The sequence below is a fragment of the Eucalyptus grandis genome, chromosome 8 (genome assembly GCF_016545825.1).
Source record: "Eucalyptus grandis isolate ANBG69807.140 chromosome 8, ASM1654582v1, whole genome shotgun sequence".
NCBI classification, from domain to species: domain Eukaryota; kingdom Viridiplantae; phylum Streptophyta; class Magnoliopsida; order Myrtales; family Myrtaceae; genus Eucalyptus; species Eucalyptus grandis.
In genome coordinates this window covers 67016531-67041715 of record NC_052619.1, presented here as the reverse complement: position 1 = coordinate 67041715, position 25185 = coordinate 67016531, and the positions used below count along the sequence as shown (strand labels likewise).

The window sequence follows — 25185 nt, the reverse complement described above, 5'->3', positions numbered from 1 at the left end:
GACTTACCAAGAATATGATCTTCCAGTGCATATGGCATTGGTTGGTTGTTATAAGGCTATTGGACCGTTACTTGTTTATTTATTTAAGTTCATAGAGTATTAGTGGGAAACAATAATTCTTGGAGCTGTTTTTCCATCACAAACACATCTCTCCTTCTATTAAAAGATCGGTGGCCCTCTCTACTTCAGCTGCAATGTAGTTTACATAGACACTTTTCTTAATAGCCTCTGTTGTGACTTCCAGAAGTAGCACCCATGTGTGCACGTAGACATGCGTTTTGACTTTCTTACATTTGTTTTTGTTGCTACAGTGTGACCAGAAACTACTTTGACAACCTTGTGAGAGCATTGGAGAATGGGCTATCAGATGTGGATTCCCATGGTGGTTGCAGCAGGGCAGCGAGCTCTAAGAATGGAGGGAGCAGCAAGGCAATTAGAGGTGGTGGAAGGGGAAAAGGAACTACCAGCACTCGAGCTGGTTCCAGCCGAACCGACGTATGTTAATGTTAAATCTGCAACCACTTGCCTGATGTGCCAGCATTGCAAATGAGGGCAGTGACGGGAAAATTTACAAAGGATGGTTTTCTCCAGAAACACGACTTTCATGGATAAGGAACTAGTTCAAGCGCATGGGCAGTGTCCTATAAAAGGATTATTGATATGAATCGTTCAAGTTCCCAATGACATATCAATTATTAGGAGGCTTAACTGTTGGTGTGGTGTGCTGACTGATTCAAGCACGAGCAGCAGCAGCTTTCGGCCTGTGTTTACTCTTGTTGTGTGTTGATGGTGGGGGCCTATAATGCCGGCCCATGTATATAGGCTGTAGGGTTTCATTGTCGATACTGTACTAATTTGGCAAAGAAAAAGAAATAGTGATTGTCACCAATCATTTAATATTTCATCTATTTGTTGCTGGAAGAGGCAAATGTACTCCGTTTGTCTTATATTTTGCATATTACTTTGTCTATTGGAGCTCATCCGATCCTTATTTTCCCTTTAATTACGCTTGGCATTGCAAACTAACTCTGATTAGTAGTTTCAATTGATTTTCCCTTTAATTACGGAAAATAAAAACATAAAAAGAGAATTTGAATGCCAAGCGGCGTAGGAATTTGACTATTTAGAATCCATGTATTCAAAATTTTCACAGCATTTATGTCACTGCAGTAGCAAACCAATGCAATGATTTTGTAATGCCTCCTTCCCAATACCCTTTTGATGAGACTTCGATTTTGTTTCTTCTCGATTCATCTGGATCAGATTAAGAAGCCATGGGTGGAACATCTTTTAGCCTCTGAGGGAAGAATGCCTCCTTCCCAATGCCCATTCAGCATCACTCTCGAGTACTGGCGTGAAGCCATTTTCCACTATAATACCCGCAAGGCTAGGAAAATAGCATAAAATCAACATCTTTCACCATAATACCTGCAAGGCAGCAAAATGGCTAGGAACAAATTATGAGAAATCTAGAGTTTCACTCTCACTCTCTGTGAGATATCTCCTTCTGTGGTGCAAAGCAAGAAGTCAATGGCATGTTTCTTTAATCTCCAAGGTAGAGTAGCTGAACAGAACATGCCTTAGCATGCCAATTGCTTGCCACCTTCTGGTTTGACTATCCCAAATTTTATTCTTTACAGCAGTTAAATCCTCCTCAGCATTATGAGCAACAGTTGGTTTGACTACTGACAGTTATGGTGCTGGTCATCATGTCAATAGCAGACCCTGTTATCAAGCCAATGTAAGATAGATAGCAACATCTCAAGAAGTGTGAAAGTTCAATCACAAGGCGGCAGCTAAACCAGAATCTTAAAATCGAAACAAGGTAAGATCAGCGAAACCAGAATCTTGTGAACCCTTCAAGTTATGAGCAATGCGATCAGCCATGTAAAGTAATCCTTCGGGTTCCGCAAGGCGGCAGCTAAATTGGGGAGTGAGACTGGAGGAGCTTTTGGTCGGAGGTGGCAAAGGCAAAGGCGGCAGCGTGGTTAATTGGATGAAAAGAGAGAAAATATTCTGATTGGTCTGCCTATTAAATACGCTATATCTATATTACAAGACCACAGCCCAAATTGAAATTATTACTGATGATGTACCAATAAAACCTCCCTATTTTCACGCTCTCTGGTACACCAATCAACATCTCTTACCTCGTATTCCTTCTATCCTTCAAATTCTCTCACATACCAAACGAGTTAACACGTGCCCTCCGCGAAAAGTCGCTCCTTTACAACAAATCTCAAACATCAAAGCAACAAGTTCTCCTTCATTCTTCAGATAGATCCCAGGACTACCCCAAACAGTAAGACAAAGAAGATCAGAGCCCAGAAATCCTCTCCATTTCCACTACCCACTAGAACGACCAAAACAGAGGCAGCCGGAAAAATCGCTCCTTTACAACATATCTCAAACTTCAAAACAACAAGCTCTCCTTCATCCGACAGATAGATCCAGGAATACCCCTATACAGCAAAACAAAAGAAGAGCAGAGCCCAGAAATCCTCTCCATTTCCACTACCCGCTAGACCGACCAAAACAGAGGCGGCCGGGAAAAGCCCCACGAATCAAATCGACACGAGAGGGACCAACTCACCAGTTCCGACCAAGGACCTCGTCGGCCCTGTACGAAGTGAAGCGGGGATTGTCGTCGCAGATCTAGGGCTTCTCGGGAGACGGCTTTGACCATAGCGGAGAGAGCGCGGCCCTCGTCGGAGAAAGCCCAGCGTCAGGAGAGAGCGCGATTCGGGAGGAAGAGGCCGGCGAGTAGAGAGACAGGCCGTCGTCGGCAGGGAGCGTCGCCGTCGTCGGAGAGCGAGCGCTATTTGGGAGAGAGTCGTCGGGTCAGGAAAGAGAGGATGGAGTGAGAAGGGAGAGGAGAGAGAGGAGAAGGAGCAAAGAGGAGAGAGAATGCCCGCGCGTTGGTTTGAATTAAAACGACGTGGGAGAGAAGAGGAGGAGGAGAGACAGCAAGGGGCCCACACTTCCCCGTGGCGCCGCACGAGTGGTCCGGGACCACGCTGACGTGGAGGTCCCGGACCACCCAATATTTTCTCGGAAGGCTGGCCGAAGAACCGACTTAGTCACCGCCCTAGACAGCTAATTTCCTTCTTCTCCAAGTAGTCTTGCTGTCCACGTACTCTTGATCCTTCTTTCTTCATGATTAAGAGTCAACAATTGTAGGCTTTCCTTTTTTTTATTTTGATAACCCAGAAAATCCCGAACAGCTGATAGACGACAAATAAATCTGGGGCCACGGAAGAATCACCACCTCCGAAAGCGGGTAAGTCACCAATTCGAATCCATTAAGCTAGTAGCTTTTAGATTTTGTTGAAAATGGATCACCGATTTCCAACATTATTTAACTATTTAATAGAAACTAACGCGGAAAGGAAGCTGCCAGGAAATTGTCCAGACTCATTATTTAACTATTTATGTCACGTGTATCTGTCCTCCCGACTCCATCTTCTTCCCATTCATCTTCAAGCCCTCTTCCGCCTTCCGTTTGCTCCAGAGTCTCCTGAGAGTCATTTACCCTGCCTTTTCTTTTCTCCCCTGCTAAAATCCCTAATCAGCCTTGGTCTTTCCACGACCAGCTAACGAGGAAATTCTCATCTCAAAGCAATTGCAATAGGTAGCCATTTCCAGGGTTCTTTTCCGCATTGCTAGAAGCCAAATTTCTCTACCATGAGGTACACTGATGAGATCGATCACCGCAGCCACCCACACAACCTGAAGCCCGAGGACAGCAAGGTCCTGTTCAGATGCAACGGGTGCAAGGAGGACGGCATCGGGTTATGCTACCGCTGCGACCAGTGCAAATTCGACCTTCACTTCCACTGCGCCATCACATCTGAGAGGATGTCTCACCCCTGCTACCCCAATTGCTCCTTCCAGTTCAAGTCGAAGCCCCCGAAGGGGAAGCTCCGCCAATGCAATGCATGCGGGAAGGACGTGAATGGCTTCTTCTACCGCTGCCAGGAAAAAAAAGGGGTCTACCTCCACCCCTGCTGTGCAAAGCTGCCAAAGCACCTGGACGGCGGCGAGGTGAAGCTCTCCTTGTGGATGGCGGTGAGTACGCCTTGCCATAAGTGTGAGAAGAAAAGGAATAGCTGGATCTATAGGTCCAGCTGCAAGGGGTACACTTTGCATGTTGCTTGTTGGAGGGAGATGCTGGTGGAGAGTTGGTGGAAAGGCCGCGGTGGTACTACGAGTGGGGTTCCGACTGGAGTCCCCTGCTTGAAGGACAGGCCCCAGACACCACATAAGATGAGCAAGAGCAAGAGCAAGAAGAAGAAGTGGTGTGAGATGCTTCGTTTGGCTCTTCAATTCCTGATATCTGCGGTGTTAGGTGACCCGACGACCTTTATTGCTGGCGTTTTTGTCTCGCTTATGTCTCGAGCATGACCGGTGATGTGTTGATCGAGGGTGGACGATGAATTTGCTTTTTAAGGATGTAAAGAACGTGGATGTGAAACGATTTGGATGGTGTTTAGATGGTGCGTGTATGCTATTAGAAATTAAACCAAATTCATCGATGCTTAGATACTTTTGAAAAAGAGTCAAAATTGCATCGTTATCTTTAATGAGTTTGTTCGTCGTTATCTATTATGAGTGTATTCCTATTTCTAATTGTAATGAATGCTTGTAGAGATAAAGTAAAATATGAAGATTTTTTATTAGATTTTATCCGGAACGCAAGCTTTTCCTACTAGAAAGAATAAAGGTCATTTAATAAGTCTAAATAGGGAGTCTTGTAATTGTTTTTCTTTAAGAATAGTAGGGAACTAAATCAGTGCTTCTGAAGAGGCGAGGAGTGGAGTTCTAGGATCCATTTTAAGAAGCCCCCGGTATGGGGGAGATCAAACAAAAGGGTATGAGCTTCGCTCTCGCTCCTCTGCTCTCCTCTGCGCCCTGTCGAATCGTCCTCTCTCTCCCTCTCTCTTTTCCCCGTTCTCCGTTCCGTTGCGGGGAGAACAGAAGTCGCACAGGTGCTTCTCTTCCCCCTCCTCTGCTCTCTCTCCTCCGCTGGTTGCCCGCGACGCCGACGCCGACGCCCACCTCCGCCTCCGCCGACGCCTCTGCTCTCTCTCCTCCGCCGGTTGCCCGCGACGCCGACACCAATGCCGACGCCCTCCTCCGCCTCCGCCGACGCCTCTGCTCTCTTTCCTCCGCTGGTTGCCCGCGACGCCGACGCCTCTGCTCTCTCCTCCGCTGGTTGCCCGCGACGCCGACGCCGACGCCCACCTCCGCCTCCGCCAACTTCTCTGGATGTTTTGCGAGTGTGATGATGAGCGCAAACTTTGGTGCAGACGCTGTCCGCTCGTCTGCGATGTATTTTGCAGTGCTGATTTCGGAGGCGGCGGTGGGGGAATTTCTGTAAGCATGGGAGACGTGACTGGGTACGACCGACCGTTTCTTCTTTTATTCCGTTTAGTTGCTGGTAGGGAGAGATTCAATGGCAGAGGCCCACCTCCGCCTCCGCCGAAGCCTCGACCGATCGTTCGGCTGGGGACTCTGCTCATATCTCACAGCGTCCTCGTCAGGTGCCACAGTAGCTTCTCGGTCTTTGATTATCTCTGCTCGTTGTTATTCGGGCGAATCTGTTCCGGCGACTCGAGCGCGAGCTCACGCGCTTCTTCGACCTTGTGGACTTCTTCGCAATGTCATCTGCTGCGTTGCTGGGGTTCTGGCTCTGCTTTTGCTGCCGATTCTCGCCAAGAACACCTACATTTCAGAAAACGCCCTCATGCCAGGTCGATACTCGTTCTTTCTCTGTGAATTTAATTGACTGATACCGTGGATTAGCGTTTTCATTACTGTCGTGTTCTTCCTTTTGACCTCCTCCAATGTAAGATGCAGCACTACATTTCTCTCCATCGTGCAATTAGCGAATAGCATACATTTCTTTTTGGTCTTATCCTTTAGGAGTTTATCTGGAATAGGATAGCTAGCACCTGAAATCACAGTCATTGCTAGAAAATTATGTTATATGTATTTGCAGTTAATTGTGTGGGAGAACCATGTGCTTGGAGGTGACAGATTTCAATGATTCAATTCATGTAGGAAATTATGTATGTTTGAGTGGGATTGTCAAAATATTCAGTTCAGAGGTCAAACCAAAATTCTATCTCATGGTGCAAGAGAGATGGATGGTAATCCAGAAGAAGTTCACTCTTTGACTCCATGATTGATTAGACAGACCTTGATTAGATCATTTATTTCCAGTAGGCATGCTCTCCTGTTTATAGTTTTGCATTGAATGCAGCCAACTATTTATCCAAAGGTCGTCACTGATTTCCTGTATCTGTTGCCACCTCAACGATGATTGGACTGACCATATCTGAAATCTAATAAAGCATCTGCCTTTGTCTTGGAACTTTTTAGGTGATCGCTTTTAGTGATGAAGAGGGAGTTAGATTCCAATCTACCTTCCTAGGTAGTGCTGCTATTGCTGGAATGTTGCCAGCTTCAGCCTTGCAATTTTCTGATAAAAGGTTTCTTGAGTAACTCCCATCTTCTTCTTTTTACCCTTTGTATTCATTATCAATGTAGTTATTCCAATTTTTATGCAGCAGTGTAATTGTACAAGAGGCTCTTAAAGAGAACTCCATACAAATCAGTGAGGAAAACTTACACAACCTCAAGTATGACTGAGATTCTGTTTGGGGTTATGTTGAGGTATATGCCTTTTCTGCCTTGCTAAACCAGCTGAGTACAGCCATTGTCTAATTTCTCATGTTGTCTATTCCGCTCCTGTAGGTTCACATCGAACAAGGACCTGTACTAGAATGGAGGGGTTTGCCTCTCGGTGTGGTGAAAGGAATAGCTGGACAGACAAGATTGAAGGTATAATGGATGTTTGAAATTAACCATGCACCCTGTTTAATTAGTTAATATTAGAAGATCTTGTTGCGTAAGGGAATCGGTTAACGCCTGTGAGAGTTTTCTGTTTTCTGTTAGAGGTAATTTCTCCACACGATTTTGCTATAGCTAATGGTGTGCATTATATTGGGAATAGGATCACACTTAGCCTTCGTATCATCCATCTAAGTTGCTTAATTTGTCAATATGATGAGAGGCAATAGGCCTTCAACAGTTAATCTAGGAAAATCTCTTCTGGGCCATATTCCTATGGATTATTCATATGCCAGAGTGCAATGTCTTATGTTTAGTTATTGAGTTTTATTAGTGACACTTCCAGAAGAATGCATACATTATAGACCGTGAAGCTCTCTACCTTTTGACAATATTTTGCAGGTAACTGTCAGAGGTTCTCAGGGGCATGCTGGTCCGGTTCCAATGTCTATGCGTCAGGACCCTATGTCAGCTGCAGCTGAACTCATTGTGCTACTGGAAAGTCTTTGTAAACGTCCTGAAGATTTTCTCTCCTTCGATGGTCACTACAAGGATACGACAGTGCAGTCACTTTCCACTTCACTTGTTTGCACTGTTGGAGAGATATCATCGTGGCCAAGTGCAAGTAATGTCATTCCAGGCCAAGTAAGAAATTGTTCATCTGCCTTCTGGTTATTATAGCAAGGCTGTCTAAAGATAGCTCAGAATTCTTGATCCATGTGGAGCGATTTAATTTGCCCGGTGGCAGGTGGTATTCACGGTGGATGTACGTGCAATAGATGATATGGGACGTGAAGCGGTGATCTATGAATTATCTAAATATTGTAAGTTTAGTTTTCTTAGAACTTTTTAATAAATTGGATATTCCATCTTGACAATCACATTTGACAATTTCATAGGAGAAAATATACTTATGTTTGCTAAAGTGCTTTTATAATAAAGCTGTCTTCATGTATAATGATGTCTTAAGTCTAACTAAATGCATTATCTAATTGCAGAGCTACGAAGATATTAAGTGCTTCTCTCTCTCTCTCTCTCTCTCTCTCGGTCCAAATGTGCACACATGCACAAAAAGTTTGTTTGAAGCTGGAGATGCTTCACATTTTAGTCAGTTTGGTGCTTGAATGGATATTTGTCAATATCGCCTGAATATATTAATACTCACAATTGGTTACTTCACTTGAGAGGTTCACATATTGCATTTTTCTTACCTTTTTGGTGGTGGTGGTGGTGGTGGTTGGTGTTCTTTTTTTTTTTTTTCTTAGGGGGTCTGTGGTTTAATAGAGATTTGTACTGATTATTTCATTGTTCTCCTGAAGCTATTTGATATGCGCACCAAGAAAATATTCGTAATGTTCTAGTGAAGATTTATGCATCTGAAGGATGCTTTGGGAAGTTATTATTAATGAAAGAGATAAAATTGCTACAAGAAAAGATATCAAGAGGCATTTGGAATGTAGAGACAGTTTAGAATAGGTTGGCATAATGAATCTATTTTATCTAACAACAAAAATGTCAACTTAGTGTATGAAGAATTGGGTTTACAAATTGATGCGTGCCCTTGCTAATTTTATTATGTGGTCACTTATTTCGAGCATCTTGTTCACCCTTTAAATAATCAGGTATTCTGATCTGTATTCTTCATTGTGGATGCTTTTACATGGGGTCTCTCTCAGCAATTGTAGAGCATCTCTTCCATCAGATTGATTCTTAAGCTGAAAGGATTTGAAATACATTAACTGCAAATCTCTGGATTCTGTTTCTGATGCCAGTTGTAACTTTGCAGGGAGCTGGAGCATGGATGCTTTTGGTGGAAAAGCTACTTTGTTTATCTAATCATTGTTCGTTGAGACTAATATGCTTGAGCATAATTGCAAGGAATATTGGTACCTTCATCCTCTCTGAGTTTTGCTGCTTTTGTCTCAAGTTGTGGAATAAAAGAAAAATTAATTGCGATTGTACATTATCTGGTTGGAGTCTTTTCTTGCAGTCAGCATTTTGTCTTTCTGGACTTCCATGGAAATAATATTTGGAAGACTTGGTTGTCTTGTCTCTCTGCTAAGGTAACAATGGTATCTCATATTTGATTAGTTTTGTGTTGGTTAGTTAAGGAAGGTGAGAATAAACTCCCATCTCCAACAGCTCAGTTTCAGTGAGGCTTTATGTTTTGTCTCCTTGTCTATGAGATTCATTTTGCTCTATTGTATATATTTCAGGGCATCCGAGCTGTAACTGGTCCAATGGGGTGTCTACTTATTGTCAAGGTACTTCCTCTACTTTATCCTACCACCTTATAGAGTATTTTGGCATACATGTAAACTTGTGTATACAAGGGAAAAACAAAAAATTTTGTAAACGGCACTTTCATTGCCACGGAAATTCCGGGAGTTTATGCAATTCTAGCAGCCGCATAGACCACAAGTACTTATTTCCATGTGCTATGACATCTGTCCAAAACAGAAGATCTAACAGAAGAAGGATTACAATCTCCCTTTTGCCGAATTATACAGGTGATCACTTGAACTTTGGATTGGCTGCTGAGCTGGCTAAATCTGAAGGTTACATAGTTGAGGTACTTCCCCTGTAATTACTTCTAGATGTGATTGTGATTTTAACATATGCTGGAGACTGGTGTCAAAAGGTTATGCCTTATTGCAGATGGTGATTGTTGGAGATGATTGTGCTTTACCTCCCCCTCGAGGCATAGTCGGGAGGAGAGGATTGACAGGGACTATTCTAGTTCACAAGGTTTGTGGTCTCTTTCTCTCTGAAAGGTTGTGCTTTAAATGTCCCTTTTGGCACTAAACAAGAATCTTTTCCTTCCCCACTTCTCATGGTCCACGCTTGTATCCTTAATTTTTGCCACCATCACTTTCATCTATTCGAGTGACTACGTCAACTTTAAAAACTCTCGTATTTTCTTCTTGTAATAGATCTTTAACATAGGAAGGTCCTGTTTTGGCAAATCAATTTGTAGAAAGTTTTTGAATTTTTAATTAAGAAAGTCAGGACATCCCTTTCAGATTATTCTTCTGAAGTTTTCATGCATCTGGCAATATCTATGGTTCATTGTTGTTGAGAGACTCCACACTTCTTGCCCTACGTTTATGAGTAGTGAAAGTGAAGAATACTGATATGATTCTTTGCTTTCATTTGTCAATATAAGGTCGCTGGAGCTGCAGCCACAGCTGGGCTCTCACTTAAGGATGTTGCAGCAGAGGCGAAGCGTGCATCAGAAATGGTTGGGACGATGGGTGTTGCCTTGTTCAATGTCTTTTGTCTGTTAGGTGTTAGTAATGGCTTGCAGGCTTGAAGATCAGAGAGATTTATGTTTGCTTGAAGTAGTTGTTCAATGCCTGGCAAAGACTTAAGAGTGTCATTTTTAGTTGGTTGGATGGCTTTGCCTTAGGCATTGTTGAGAAATAATCGTGATCGAAATGCAATATTGTGATGCTGAAGGTGATATATTGATTCTGATCTGTTATCGGTTTGTGTGTGCTTTAGGCGTTGGATGAGATTAGATATGAGAGCCTCACGGACAAGAGCAAGCTCGATGCGCAGCTCGAGCTGTTCATTAGGCTGGTGCCGGACAAGGCCAACAAGACCCTTTCGATCATTGACAGCGGCATTGGCATGACTAAAGCAGGTAATGTAATTGGCTGACAGAGATTGATCAATTTTCTTGCTCGTGTCTTTTGGCTATGGCTATGTTCCTACGCGATAACGGTAACTGTTACGCTGAGTTCATTTAAGTTGTGAGATGAATTGGACAGATCTTGTGAACAACCTGGGTACGATTGCGAGGTTGAGGACGAAAGAATTCATGGAGGCATTGTAGGCGGGAGCTAATGAGAGCATGATCGGTCAATTTGGTGTCGGTTTCTACTCTGCTTATTTGGTGGTTGAGAAAGTCATTGTGACTACTAAGCACAATGATGAGCAGTACATCTGGGAGTCCCAGGCCGGTGGTTCCTTCACCGTTACGAGAAATGTGAGTGGGGAGCAACTCAGCAGAGGGACCAATATCACCCTCTTCCTTAAGGAGGACCAGGTGAGTTCATTTATGGTTGCTTTTATGAATTGGTGGAAAAGATTTACTATGGTTTTGGATGATACATGATGCTAACAGCGTCACGTCTCTGTTTTCCTCAGCTGGAGTACCTGGAAGAAAGAAGGATTAAGGACCTTGTGAAGAAGCACTCCGAGTTCATTAGCTACCCCATCTATCTATGGACTGAGAAGACAACCGAGAAAGAGATCAGTGATGATGAGGACGGTGAGCCCGAGAAGGAAGAGGAAGGAGATGTTGAGGACGTCAATGAGGAGAAGGAAGAAAAGAAGTCCAAGAAGAAGAAGATTAAGGACGTTTCTCATGAGTGGTAGCTCATCAACAAACTGAAACCCATCTGGCTGTGAAAGCCAGAGGAGATCACCAAGGAGGAGTATGCTTCCTTCTACAAGAGCTTGACCAATGATTGGGAAGACCATCTTGCCGTGAAGCACTTCTCTGTTGAGGGGCAGCTTGAATTCAAGGCTATTTTGTTTGTCCCAAAACGTGCTCCGTTCAACCTCTTCGATACTCGCAAGAAGATGAACAACATCAAGCTCTATGTTAGGAGGGTTTTCATTATGGACAACTGCAAGGAGCTCATTCCAGAGTATCTTGGATTCGTGAAAGGAGTTGTCGATTCCGATGACTTGTCCCTCAACATTTCTCGTGAGATGCTGCAACAGAACAAGATTCTGAAGGTCATCAGGAAAAATCTTGTCAAGAAGTGCATTGAGATGTTCAATGAGATTGCAGAGAACAAGGAGGACTTAAAAATCTATATGATGGTTGAAAGTGTTTACTTATTTAGTCAATTGATGATAATATTTCGTATTTTAATAAATTAATTTTATAAAATGTATCGTGAATATTTATTTATCAATGATTATGGAGTTTCATATAACATCCACCAATACTACTTATTTTCGTTAGAAAGTTTCATACCAATGTTTACTTAAACAATGCTGATGAGTAGCACCGAGATGTGAATTAGTAGTGAAGCTGCAGGGCATGAAAAGATGAGCGGACATTTTTTCCACATTCATATCATATTTGGATCTAATTCTTATCTTTAGTAGTGAACTCAAGTGCCAAAGGAGTAGGACATCACGGATTTATCGATCATTCTCCGCAATTTAGTCATTGATTACTTGATAGTAGGATGTCGTAATGATGGACAAATGTTGCATTGAATCATAATCGGGCTTAGAATTTAAGCTTTGACGTACACTCCTAAGTCAAAATGAAGAAGAAGTTAGATTTGAATGTTCAGAAAAATATATTAGTACACAATTATAACGCACACATAAATGCTTGATGGCAAGAGTATTGGCACTATAGGACAAGACAACGTACAACGTTCATAACCCATAATGGATCATCAATCAGAGTAGCTGCAAAACCTCCATAGACAGTGTTCATATCCATGACATTTCTTATTTTATCAGTCCCAAGTGCAGGTAGTACTTTCTTGTAGTGCTTTGCCCGCACCTTCCACTTACTATCATCGTGCTTGAAAGCACTCGCGCTTCCTCCTTGTATTTCTGACATGCGCTCAGGTGCGACGTGCAGTCGCTCAGGCCATTTGGGGATGGATTTGAGACTGATATTCTTGAGCTTTAGATCCGGAACAACCACGCAAGGATGGAGCGGAGTATACCAAGCAGAGTCCAGCTCAAGGCTGTCATCGCATTTCGGTGGGTAGGCATCAGGTTTCACAAGGCGATTGTAGCAACTGCTGTTTGAAGTTTTCTGCCACATGGCGATGTCATCCTTCTTGTTATACAGCTTGAAGCACATTGAGGTGAGAAGCTTCTGCAGTCTGTCATAATCTGACTTTTGTTCCTGCACGGTGGTGTTCCATCCACGCCAGCGGTTTTGGTAGTTGACTGGTGGTCCTGAGAGGACCCAGAAACCTCCAGGCTGCAGTATCCGGTTGATTTCTAGGAGGTATAATCCACCTGTGACCAATGCACTTTCATAAGTAAGAAAAGAGAGATTTCATACCCGACATCCAATTCTTCCTGGTATTTAGATTCAACGCATCAAGAAAAGGAGTTACCAAATTCAGTCCATGGGATAAGGCATCTTGAGCAGTGGGCCATATCGAATGAGTTCGACGGGAAAGGTAGCCATTGCGTAGAGATGATGCCTAGTATTGCCGGAATCCCTCGTTCCAAGGCAAATTGGACTTGAGCTTCATGATTATCTCGAGGGGCAAGAGAAACGGTTAATATCCCATGATCCAACAAATTGCCTCCCCAGCTTGCAACCTGAAACAATTTAAAGATATTGTAGGCATCAGCTAAAACTACCACTAGAACTGTAAGTGCCAAATCTATTAAACCACAGAAGCATCTGCACATCTCAGAAATGCTAATTAAAAAAGTACCACAATTCTTTTCCCCTTCATGAGTAAGTACAAACTCACCCCACAACCCGTGTCAATGGCTGTTTGAACTGTGCCATCTTTCATACCCGGGATCAGATCTTGCATCAAATCAACATATGCACTCACACCCTTGGGAAACATCGTACCGCCACCAGGAAAAAGAAACTTCTCTCCTTGCTTTCTCAGCCAGTTCTGGTTTGATTTCTCCTTGTTGATCCAATCATATGGCACGTTCCTATGACCTGATCCACATATCCATTTTCACTATCGTGTCATGAATTCAGAAATTTCTGTTTTCTAGTATGATTGAGGAAACACAATTACCTGTACCAACATTCGTCCCTGCTCTTTGGCCTTCTGATCGGCGGCTTGTACCCTTCTGGTGGCGGGACCAAGCATTCCTTTCTCTCAAAAACCGCCGGGCAATGGCGCTCCATGAAAGTCAGACGATGCATGCCATACTTCCTCCACCTCTGTGCCCAAAAGAAGAAAACCACATATCTTAGATTCGTTCTGGTAGATCAGATCACAACAAACTATTTGGTCTGCTCGTACCTTAGGATCCGTGCAGGAGTGTAGTCTTGGTAGTCTAAGCTACACTCAGGGAACGAGACAAACTTCATCTGAAGTGGAGCAAAAAGAAACAACAGATAATCAAGGAAAGCAAACTAATTGGACGCGCTTCATGTGATTTCATAATTCCTTGAGATGAGAGGCATTCCCCAATTCAGCTGTTGATAATACTTTTATTCATTGATGTTCTCTCTTCAGAATAACTGTTGACTTTCAACAAGAAAAACTCACAATTAAAAGAGAACAGGCAACAAAAGGAAAAGTTAGAACTCGAAAGATCTTCATTGAAATGGACGCCCACCAAAGTATATAGCGTCACATCCACCTGAGTTTTGACTAAAGCAGAACCTAATTAGCAAACCAATTATAAACTGTATTGTTACTCTTGCTCCCATCGGGATAAATCTGACCCCTTCCTCTGTTCCCGGCCTACATATATGGGATATTTTAATAAGTGAACATCTTTATTAGTAGCGGGGTCCAGGGAAAGAATAGGAAAGGTGACTTCACTATATTTCTGACCAGAAACAGGAAACATAAAGAATGCAGAGTGCAATCGAAGTGATAGTACTCTGTTGCCGAGGGGCAACTAAATCTGAGGATACCACCCAAGAATCAGTAAATTTGTGACGATCCATCTAGTCCTTGCTCAAACAAAATCTAACTGTGATAAGCAATGACTGGTCAACTGAATTTGCGGAGCTAGGATCAAGAAGAGAACAAGAAACGAAGTTTACACCCAAGAACAACCAGATCCTCTGCGAATTACTTTGGAAGAGAACGGAGAAGAGCGAAATGGACGAAGGTGGGGTCAAATGTCAACGGGATCTGCGTTACGTGCGACAGAGAAGGAAGAAGAAAAGCAAAGTACCAAAGAAGGAAATGAACAGTTGCGAAACAGAGCAAGAACAAGAACAGGAGTCAGGAAAAGGAGGAGTGACCGTGTTTCAAGAAAGTACCTCACTCGACTCTGAAGAGAGAGAGAGAGAGAGAGAGAGAGAGAGAGAGAGAGAGAGGAGAGCCTTGGACACCTCTCTGCTTCAAATCTTGGGGAGATCCAGATGCAGAGCAACCCACCACTTGTGGGGTCTCAGGTCTCAACAGATGTAGAGAGAGAGAGAGAGAGAGAGAGAGAGGAGATGAGGAATTGAGATGAGCTCCTAGGACTCACAGGGATATAGGCATCAACATTAACATCTCTCCCTCCCTATACATGGCTTTATAAACCACTGGCGGCAAGAAAGGCATCCCGTCATTTAAAGTTAAAAACCCATGTAAACAAGAAGTTTTGGGGGTATTGCAGACTCAATACAGATGCTTACGGACATCAGTCAATTTCACATCCTTGTTCTTTCAAAGGCTTAATTTAAGCCATAGGAAGCCGGTCATCATACACATACACACACAGTGAGCGAGCTATAACTTATATGCTATAATGCTGGCACTTTTCCAGGTATTAGTTTGTCCACAGATTACTACATTGCACTCTATCCAAGTTCTCTGAGTACAAAAGCTCTGCACATTCAATTTAACGATCTCAACAAATGACTATCCAGATTGCCATTTGAAAATACCATATTTTAATTTAATCCATACAGACAAATCATCACTATCAGAGAGCCTACCGTATCCACATATTATGCCAGACGCTAATGCTTATTATTTCCCTGAAGCACTTCAATTGCAAAGCCAGATCACTTGAGAATGCAAATAATCTTTAGCTAGTTGATTCAGGATATGGGACATTGGAGTTTGACAACTTTAATCCGTAAGCTCAAGTTCATGACTACATCCGCTACTAACCTTTCACGATGGCGAGATACCAAAGCTGAATCAAGAGTAGTTTGCTTCAAATTAGCAAATCCTCTTCCCCTGCCCCTTCCTCTTGTAGAAGTTTTCCTTCTTCCTAGATCTGAAGTAGCACGGGAGGATCTAGAAACTCCCAATGATCCTTTCCGGCCTCTGGTGGCAGAGTTTGAGCCGAGTATCTCTGCTGTGTCCTCATCATCGCTAAAAGAAACTGTGCTTCCTATTCCTGCAGCACTCCTATTTCTAGCAGCCTGGGCAGAATTTAACATGAAAAATTTAGCAGTTAATGGCTTCACAGAGAAACTCATAAGAATCCAAGAAGGATAATCAGCACTACAGCTAGATTTACCTCCACAGAAGGTGCACTGGATGTTCCATGTGGGGTGTCACTGGGATGTACAGAACGTTCCTTAACGCGTTCCTGAATATAAAGAAAAAAGTCAATTAAACATCAATCTTTACTTTAGGCAGCACTTGGCAGGAAGAAGATGAGTTAAAAAGAACTTCAGCCTATCGTCAACGGGAATTAAAACCAACAGGCAAAAATAATGCTCGAGACTGTATCCAAGCTCCTAGTTTCTCTCATTGAAATGCCCTTCTGTAACTGCTGGAAAGACCTTACAATAAGATATACAAGAAATTCCTGCTTTACTCTAATAACAGCCACAATCATAGCAGAAAGTTAAAGCCTGACTACAGATTGAAGCAAATGAGCTAAAGCCCCAAAAATTTGGAAGAACTCCACACATTAAATGGTTGGATGAGACTAAATTCACCACATTATAAGGATAACAAGTCTCAATAGATAACTTCTTGCCTCCAAACACTCGCCGACTTTAAGAATTAGATCCTCCTCCTCGCATTTCAAGGTGTCGGAATCCCTAGCAATTTTGTTCTGCACATGTTCGTAAACAAAAAAGTATCAACACAGAAGCATAACAGAAACATAACATTTAAAATAAGAATGAACTTTTGATCAGCAGACTTGTGGTTGTCTTTAGCTTGCAGAAATATTACCTTCCCCCACAAAAACATTTAAACTAAGAATGAACTTTTGATCAGCAGACCAGTTGTAAACTTGAGAAGTGAACTCTGGCAGAACCCAAAAAAAAAAATGCAAGCACACTTTATAAACATGTTTAAGTGACCAAGGAAGATCGTTCAGTCCAACCATCACCATACCACAACACAGCAACCTGCGATCCTATGAAAGATATACACACCAAATAGTAATCTCTAATACGAATACATGCAATTCATTGAAAAGTACAGGGCATCTTAAAGTCCCATTTCTTGTATCACATGTGGAAGCATGTATCTCTTTGAGAGGACAATTTTTTCAAGCTCTTTCTGATTTTCTCTTAATTGAAAAGAAGCCTGGACAGAAGTTTGATGATGTTGGGGCCACAATAAATCTTAAAACAATATGTCCAGCATTACAACAAATATTTACGATGTGGAGGCCCAATGCTGTACATTATAAACAAACGCCTGATCTGACTTTTTAGGGGAAAATTTGCTCTTACTTCGCCATTCAGTTTAGACGAGAACTTAGGCTTTTTGCACCTTTCCACAAACATGACAGACATGTAAAATGGATACTTTGCAAGTCCATAATTTATAAACACAAAACATGCAGAAAGTTATCAAACCAAGCATTTGGCCACTCATCACATACCACTCCAGCAGGATCATCATGATTTCCATGAATGCTGAAGACTGGCAAGCCAACATTGAAGTGAGGGTCTTCATAATTCACATGGCCAAACCTGGGAAGACAAGAGTGATCTATTATAGACATAAGACCAACACCTAAAATATATGTACAATTCATTCACAGAAAAATGGTGCAGATGGATGCAAGAATTTTGATTTCAGCACAAAAGGGTGATATCGTACATTTTTGTTTTCTTTTTTGAGGGAGTTGGTTGCAACTTTTTCTCATCTCTCATATAACACAAGGTTGCTACAATTAAATCATGCAACATGTCCTTCATTATCGTCCATTCCTCCAACAAGTAAAAAAACAGAGCCATCATGTGTGAAACAGTAATTGCATATTTTGAAAATTTACGGTCTGGTCGCTAACAACTTCAAATTGCACCAGCCGGTCGTTGAGACAATAGCGACGAAGAATCTCAATGGCCTTTACTAATGTTGATCTTGAGGGTTTGTTCTCATGGAAAAGATCACCGCCTAGAAGTAAGAAATCCACCTGATAGAAGCACGGCAAATGCCAATAATTCAGACAAATGGATAACATATGCGAGTAGCCAAAGAGACTTTCATTCAAGAATTATTTTGAGAAAGACTCAGGATTTGGGAATCAACTATTGGTCTCAAAAGAAAACAACAAACTCTGATTGGTCTGCCTATTAAATACGCTATATCTATATTACAAGACCACAGCCCAAATTGAAATTATTACTGATGATGTACCAATAAAACCTCCCTATTTTCACGCTCTCTGGTACACCAATCAACATCTCTTACCTCGTATTCCTTCTATCCTTCAAATTCTCTCACATACCAAACGAGTTAACACGTGCCCTCCGCGAAAAGTCGCTCCTTTACAACAAATCTCAAACATCAAAGCAACAAGTTCTCCTTCATTCTTCAGATAGATCCCAGGACTACCCCAAACAGTAAGACAAAGAAGATCAGAGCCCAGAAATCCTCTCCATTTCCACTACCCACTAGAACGACCAAAACAGAGGCAGCCGGAAAAATCGCTCCTTTACAACATATCTCAAACTTCAAAACAACAAGCTCTCCTTCATCCGACAGATAGATCCAGGAATACCCCTATACAGCAAAACAAAAGAAGAGCAGAGCCCAGAAATCCTCTCCATTTCCACTACCCGCTAGACCGACCAAAACAGAGGCGGCCGGGAAAAGCCCCACGAATCAAATCGACACGAGAGGACCAACTCACCAGTTCCGACCAAGGACCTCGTCGGCCCTGTACGAAGTGAAGCGGGGATTGTCGTCGCAGATCTAGGGCTTCTCGGGAGAGACGGCTTTGACCATAGCGGAGAGAGCGCGGCCCTCGTCGGAGAAAGCCCAGCGTCAGGAGAGAGCGCGATTCGGGAACAAAGAGGTCGGGAGGAAGAGGCCGGCGAGTAGAGACAGGCCGTCGTCGGCAGGAGCGTCGCCGTCGTCGGAGAGCGAGCGCTATTTGGGAGAGAGTCGTCGGGTCAGGAAAGAGAGGATGGAGTGAGAAGGGAGAGGAGAGAGAGGAGAAGGAGCAAAGAGGAGAGAGAATGCCCGCGCGTTGGTTTGAATTAAAACGACGTGGGAGAGAAGAGGAGGAGAGACAGCAAGGGGCCCACACTTCCCCGTGGCGCCGCACGAGTGGTCCGGGACCACGCTGACGTGGAGGTCCCGGACCACCCAATATTTTTTCACGCTTTGTAGGCGCCTCTTTTTGAAGCCTTCTTTGCATAGTGCTGGTCCAGTCCGGTCCCTGTGGGAAACGGTCTACAAGGAAGAGACTACAAGGATCTTAGAGAGTAATTGGGCTCCTGGTTTGTAGAATTTCATACCCGATTTGCACCCGAGAGTTACTCGGGAAGTAGCAGAAGTTCGACCGTACTTGTGATTGTCGGACTTCCAATTATATCATCCACGCTGCAAATTAACGGACAGATTCGCCGTCAAAGAGGGATCAATTGGGGAGCACATGTTTCGATTTTCACAAGTTCTGTCACCGACCATCAAAGGGGGTCAATGTCTGAGCATACAAGAGCTCATAATGTCATTAGGACGATAGTAAGTAAATTCCATGTGTCGATGATTAGTGAAGAAAACGGTGATGCTAAGTTTGATTATTAGTGAAGAAAATGGTGATGCTAAGTTGGATTTGAGGAAATAATTTAGTTTGGGGGACCCTGAATGTGTAGATAGCTCGCTTGACTGCCCTAACCAAGAACCCATAAAAGATTCAATTGAGCAAGCCCTGAGGACTAGATAGAACATACTACATGTGGGGAAAAGTGTTCCTCTCGTACCAAAGGGTGACGACAAATGTCCTGAATACTACCATGGCAACTAATTGAAAAGAAAACACGAGGACCGTCTTTCGAAACAGTCTCCAGGGTGGAAGACCTGCCACCTTAAGCTTGCGACTTCTTAGATTTGCTGGTTGGCAACTGAGTCTCCGGCTGCAACACCAACATTACATCTAAGAAAATGACTTACAAGCCAACTTATGCCATTCACATGGTAAAAGATGGAACCACAGACTCTTACCTCTTTCCTCATGGGTTCTTCCTTTTCTGACAAAATCAACTCGATGTGGCAAGGAGATGACATATACGCTGTCAAAAATGAAACAAGATAACATTAGCAATAGTAGAACGAAGACGACAATGACAGAGGCGCAACATTTGATAACATACGGTTGATTCTTCCGTGAGCCCTGTAGGTGCGGCGCCTCTGCTTCTGAGCCTGTTTCACCTGGATATGAGACATGTAGAGCGCATCTACGTCCAAACCCTTCACCTGATGCAAATTAGACAGGCTCCATTAGTCTAGCAGAACAGCATAAAACCCATCACCAGAACGAAATTTTGTGCTGACATACTTCAGCGTTACTCTCAGCATTCTTCAACAAATCGAGAATGAATCTAGCCAATTTCACTGGCCACCGTCCTTGTCCATTAGAGTGCCTGTTTTTTGCCTGAGCAGTCCTTCCGACACTACGGCAAAATTGTCGGAATGGTATCGCTTGTTTGTGCACCAGCACATCCTCTAGGTACCTCTTCGCTTTGGCCGAAGGCAGCTTTCTGATTGCAAAGGCCGTCTCTCGTGTTCTGAAAAATGAAATCACAAATATAGATTCAATAATAGTGCAGCACTAAGGCATAACTTGCTCGAGTGCGTAGCTACCAAAAGACGGATTTTATAGGCATAAACAGAAGCATTTAAGTTCATTAAGCAACTTCAACTCAACTCTAGAATGCTGCAAAATTTTCTGGTGGCGGCAAAACTTTGTACAATCACTTTATGCTGAATTAGAAAAACTCACACGACACTTGAGAGACATCTCTCTGCACAACCGTTCACTCTCTCATGTCCACGAAAAGTCACATTGCGCAATTACATGACTAATTAGATCTATACATCTCTGTGTGCAGAGTTAAATTCATTAAGCTGCCAAAAGATGGATTTCATAGATGTTAAAAGAAAATTTTGAATTCATTAAGCAACTCACGCTCAACTCAGCTCAAGAATGTTGGGAAATTCTCTGGTGGCGGCTAACTTTGTACAATCACTGGATGCTCACACCAGGCTCAAGAGACACCTCCTATCGAGGCAAAATGAAAAAAATTCTATGTACTGCCCTTTCACTTTCTCATGTGCACGGAAAGTCACATTGCGCAATTATATGAACAATCAGATCAATACATCTGTGTATGCTGAGTTAAATTCATTAAGGTAATTCCTAAGTGTTCACAGCACGTACGCATTCAAATTCATCAAGCAACTCAACTCAACTCTAGAATGTTACATAATTTCCTGGCGGCGGCAGTATAGCAGGATGAAAAGGTAGACTTCCTCACATGACAGTCGAGAGACACCTAACGCCCTTCACTCTCTGTGCATAAAAAGGTCGCAAAGCGCAAGGTACATCTCTAAATCAGATAAACCCATCTACCGTTCCATCAAATACTGACTTTTTATTGCTAAAATAGATGCAGATGATCCCTCGAAATTTTAGTGACTATCTCCACTTGAGTTTTGATGGCTTCCCGACAAATTCTCGAGGCAAGAGTAATGCAATTTTAACGAACAATAACTTGATAAACCGCCATAAAAAAAAAGAACTTCATACAAATGTTACCTTGAAGTGAACCCTGAGATCAGAGCCCCTAGCCTTGCAAGCTGCGGAAAAGTGTCCGAGGACATCATTAGATCCAAGACACTATCCGATAAACGACCATATAACACCAGACAAATTCTGAATTTCCATGGGCTAAAGATAAAAAGGAAAAGGGGTGATCGAGCTGAAGCTTGCACTAGGTGGGTGTTTCGCTGGTTTTGATTCCGCCAAAAAGCCTTTCACCAAACGTTGCGATTTGATTTTATTATAGGAGACTCGGTTCTCTGTTGGATCCGAAAAGAGAAAGTCAAATGCAAGGGTAAATTTTATTCCCAACTTGTATATACAATCCCGACAATTGATACTCTGACGATTCAAAAACTTATAGCTTTTGGGCACAAATTACATCAAAATCTAGTAAAAAATATAACCTGAACACAAGTAGCTAGATAGCCTATACTTCGAACTCAAACTATATTATAATTTAATATACAACATTGACTGCTTTAGGTGTATAGCTAGAATTTAATTAACAACAATGCTCCTGGATGGGAAACGGAATGATAGAATTTAATCAATGACGTTGAGCTTATGAAACAACACTGAAATTTAATCAATGATGCTGAATTGGATAGAAACATATGCCGGAATTTAATCTACAATGGAAATCTTGAAATACTACAGCTAAAATGCGATAAAGTAAAGATGAAGTAAAGATGGTTATTATGTTGTGTAGGGGTTCCTTGTTGGACAGGTTGTAATATTTATAGGGTGAATTGGTAGCCATAAGTCGGTTACTTCTCCTTGAGAGCTACTCTAAGCATTCTCCATGTTTTCCTTTTTCTTTTCGACAACCTTATCCATAAACAATTATTTCTTGACTTGTCGACGATGTTTGTACGACTTGCTCATTAAGTAAATAACAACTTCTCTATTTTTATGCACATTTCATGTAGCAATTATTCTCGGCCGAGCTCTAATGCTAATCCAACTTAAATTTCAAGTTTGATGTGTTGTTCCTATAGCCCGACACGTGCCAATTAATTACCTTACCGTCAACTCTAGAATTTGTGTCTAGAATTTTGTCAACTACCATTCACAAATGCTGTCAGCCCCTAGCTTTCGCAAACAAAACGGGACGTTTCGTTCTTATTATTCGCCTCGTGACCAGCACGTGACAACATGGGTAATTTTGGATGCCAACAATGGGATTCTCGGGCTCTCTGGAGTACTTCACCAGCGGTGGGTCAAACAGGCAACGGACGATGCTCAAAAAGGATATTCTCGAGATGAATTCTCAAAGGAAGAATGGTCGAAGTAACCAACCATGGTGTCTGATGCGCGTGCCCTGGTGAAAGTTCTCCTCTTGCTTCGTTAGCTTCCGTGGCCGGGAGAGAAGGTACAATAGCACGTAGGCATTTAAATACATCAAGCAACTCAATTCAACTCAACTCCGCTCACCAAATGCAAGAGATGCCCCGTCGCCCATGGAGTGAAAACCCGATGTCTACTTTACATTTCAGGCCTTGTCAAGCTTTTGGATTACGAAGCCTGAAATGGCCCAGCCCGACCTGAAACTCCTAATTTTCATAATTTTCCATCCTACATGAAAAAAAAATGAACTATTGCAAGTGAACAAAATACTTCATTATATTGAAAAAAATTGAAAATTAATTTCGGGGTCAAGCCAGTCTTGAATCGGGGAAGCCCGAAAATTTCGGATCAGGCCCAATTTCGGGCCGGGACGCAGTAGTAGTATGGCCCGCCCAAACCATTTACACCCGTGATAGGGTCCCATTGCCAAGCGAGAGGGGAGAGGCCGAAGGAAGAGGCAAACTCGGTCATCGACTTCTTTTTATATTTTGAATTATATTATAATTTTTTATTAAAAAAATTGCTTAAGAAAGTGTAAACATACTTGTGGACACAACGTATAACCAAACACTTTATGTAGTGATTGCATTAGGGTATCAAATCTTTTTCTCAATGTGATTGATCACGCATTAACTATTCTTTATTCTCTATTTCCTTCCACAATGTTTTTTTTTTCATTTGTTATGAAACAGGACATTTATAAAACAACACATGCTTTCCTCGCGAGATTTGTTATTGTCCCTCTTCAGATATTGAAATGTTGACTCCCGGATCCATCGTTCAAATGCCGTATCCGTCGTTCAAATCAACCCTAGAGACAATAGACATCCCGTTCCATTGCATCCATTCCTTCATCCGAAAGGACCCAATTGTACCTACTGTAGAGATGATTGCTCCAAAATATATTATGCAGTTCATGTAAGCCAACTAGCTAAGTCCATAACCAACAGTTAAAATGGGTTTGATCTATGTTGTCCATAGAATTCGGGTGGATCTAAAATGACGGACTCTCTAAATGAGTTTAGCTCTGCGTTCCAGACTTCGATTAATTATTCAAGCGAAAACCCAAGGAAGCTTTGGTCTATCCACGACACGGGTATGGCCGTGCCATAGCATGAGATAACTTTGCCTCCACTTTCACTAGCACCATGGTGCAAGCAGCAATGATAGGCCTATCCAAATGGATGGTAATTTTAGCTCAAATAAAAAATTCGCTAGACAGTTTATAGTTGTTGCGGAACACCTCCTCAAGATTACTATCGAAGGTTCTTTCTTCCTGGTGCACATTCTTAAGATATACATCACATTTCCGTGTCATTTTTTCTCGATATTTCAAGCTTTTGGAGTAAACAGGGGAAACGTGCCAAAAAAATCCTAAACCTTTTGTTTCTGTGCCGATTTAGTTCTAGACCTTTTTATGTTGTGCCAATTCAGTCATTTCCAGCCAATTTTGCTCGGATTTTGCTTGATTAGACGCCGGCCGATCGACGTGGCCTGATCGGCGTTGACGTGAACAATTTTTAATAATATTTTAATATTTTAATATTTTTGAATTTTTATTTTTATTTTTTCTTATTATTTTTTCTTCTCCTATTCTTCCTCCCGCCGGTCGTCGGACCTCGGCGGCCGGCCAAAGGCGATGGCTAGTGGTCGAGGTCGACCTCACGCCACCTCGCCAATGGCCGTGAGGGTGGCCTCGCACTTGGCGACAAGGGTCAAACCTCGCTCGCCCGGTGCGAGGCCGCCCTCAAGGCTCCTGGCGCGAGGCTCGCCCTTCTTGGATCTGGCGAGGTTGAGCCTTACCCATGGCTAGCGAGGGCAAGCCCCGCCAGCTCGGTGTGAGGAGGCATGTCACTATTGGGAGACAATGGTGACGGCAATGAAGTGGACTGAGGTGATGATGGGGAATGTGACGGAGGAGTTCACTACGGCGATGCATGGAGGGTTCAGCTGGCCTCGCGCTGAGCTAACGAGGCTCAACCCTCGCCAGATCCAGCGAGGGCGAGCCTCGCCGCCCAATGCAAGGTTGCCCTCACGGCCATTGGCAAGGAAGAAGAGGAGAAGAAAAAAAGAAAACGAAAAAAATTATTAAAAATTGTCTACATCGGTGCCAATCAAGCCACATCGGGTCGGCCGGCGTCCACTAAGTAAAATCCGGCCAAAATTAGCTGGAAATTATTGAATTGGCACAACGTAAAAATGTTTAGAACTAAATTGGCACCAAAAAAAGTTTTAAGACTAAATCGGTATAAAGACAAAATGTTTATGACTTTTTGGCACTTTTCTCGAGTAAACAGATACGAACCCAGT

At 42.7% G+C, this 25185-nt stretch overlaps 3 protein-coding genes, 1 long non-coding RNA gene and 2 pseudogenes across 4 annotated transcripts; 2 read left to right on the top strand and 4 right to left on the bottom strand.

Moving 5' to 3' along the window:
- Positions 1 to 1087: 1087 nt before the first annotated feature.
- On the bottom strand, positions 1088 to 2862 carry LOC120287618. The gene is made up of 2 exons (XR_005545773.1): positions 1842 to 2862; positions 1088 to 1725 (listed from the first exon to the last, which is right to left on the bottom strand). It is a non-coding gene; the product is annotated as an uncharacterized LOC120287618 (long non-coding RNA).
- A 591-nt stretch (positions 2863 to 3453) lies between these two features.
- On the top strand, positions 3454 to 4601 carry LOC120287616. The gene has a single exon (XM_039300606.1). It carries the CDS (start codon positions 3685 to 3687, stop codon positions 4402 to 4404), a length of 720 nt encoding a protein of 239 aa, XP_039156540.1. The 5' UTR covers positions 3454 to 3684; the 3' UTR covers positions 4405 to 4601.
- A 187-nt stretch (positions 4602 to 4788) lies between these two features.
- LOC104421480 lies at positions 4789 to 11809 on the top strand (annotated as a pseudogene).
- Positions 11810 to 12147: 338 nt separating this feature from the next.
- On the bottom strand, positions 12148 to 15791 carry LOC120286376 (annotated as a pseudogene).
- On the bottom strand, positions 13942 to 19722 carry LOC120287461 (double-strand break repair protein MRE11-like). Its single transcript, XM_039300265.1, has 7 exons — positions 19688 to 19722; positions 19567 to 19597; positions 18613 to 18674; positions 17356 to 17446; positions 16495 to 16572; positions 16027 to 16098; positions 13942 to 15928 (listed from the first exon to the last, which is right to left on the bottom strand). The coding sequence occupies exons 1-7, from the start codon at positions 19720 to 19722 to the stop codon at positions 15599 to 15601; spliced, it is 699 nt and encodes a 232-aa protein (XP_039156199.1). The 3' UTR covers positions 13942 to 15598.
- Positions 19723 to 19792: 70 nt separating this feature from the next.
- Positions 19793 to 23346, bottom strand: LOC120287460 (60S ribosomal protein L17-2-like). The gene is made up of 7 exons (XM_039300264.1): positions 23274 to 23346; positions 22702 to 22797; positions 21518 to 21563; positions 20263 to 20488; positions 20078 to 20180; positions 19929 to 19996; positions 19793 to 19840 (listed from the first exon to the last, which is right to left on the bottom strand). The coding sequence occupies exons 1-7, from the start codon at positions 23344 to 23346 to the stop codon at positions 19793 to 19795; spliced, it is 660 nt and encodes a 219-aa protein (XP_039156198.1).
- Positions 23347 to 25185: the final 1839 nt, after the last annotated feature.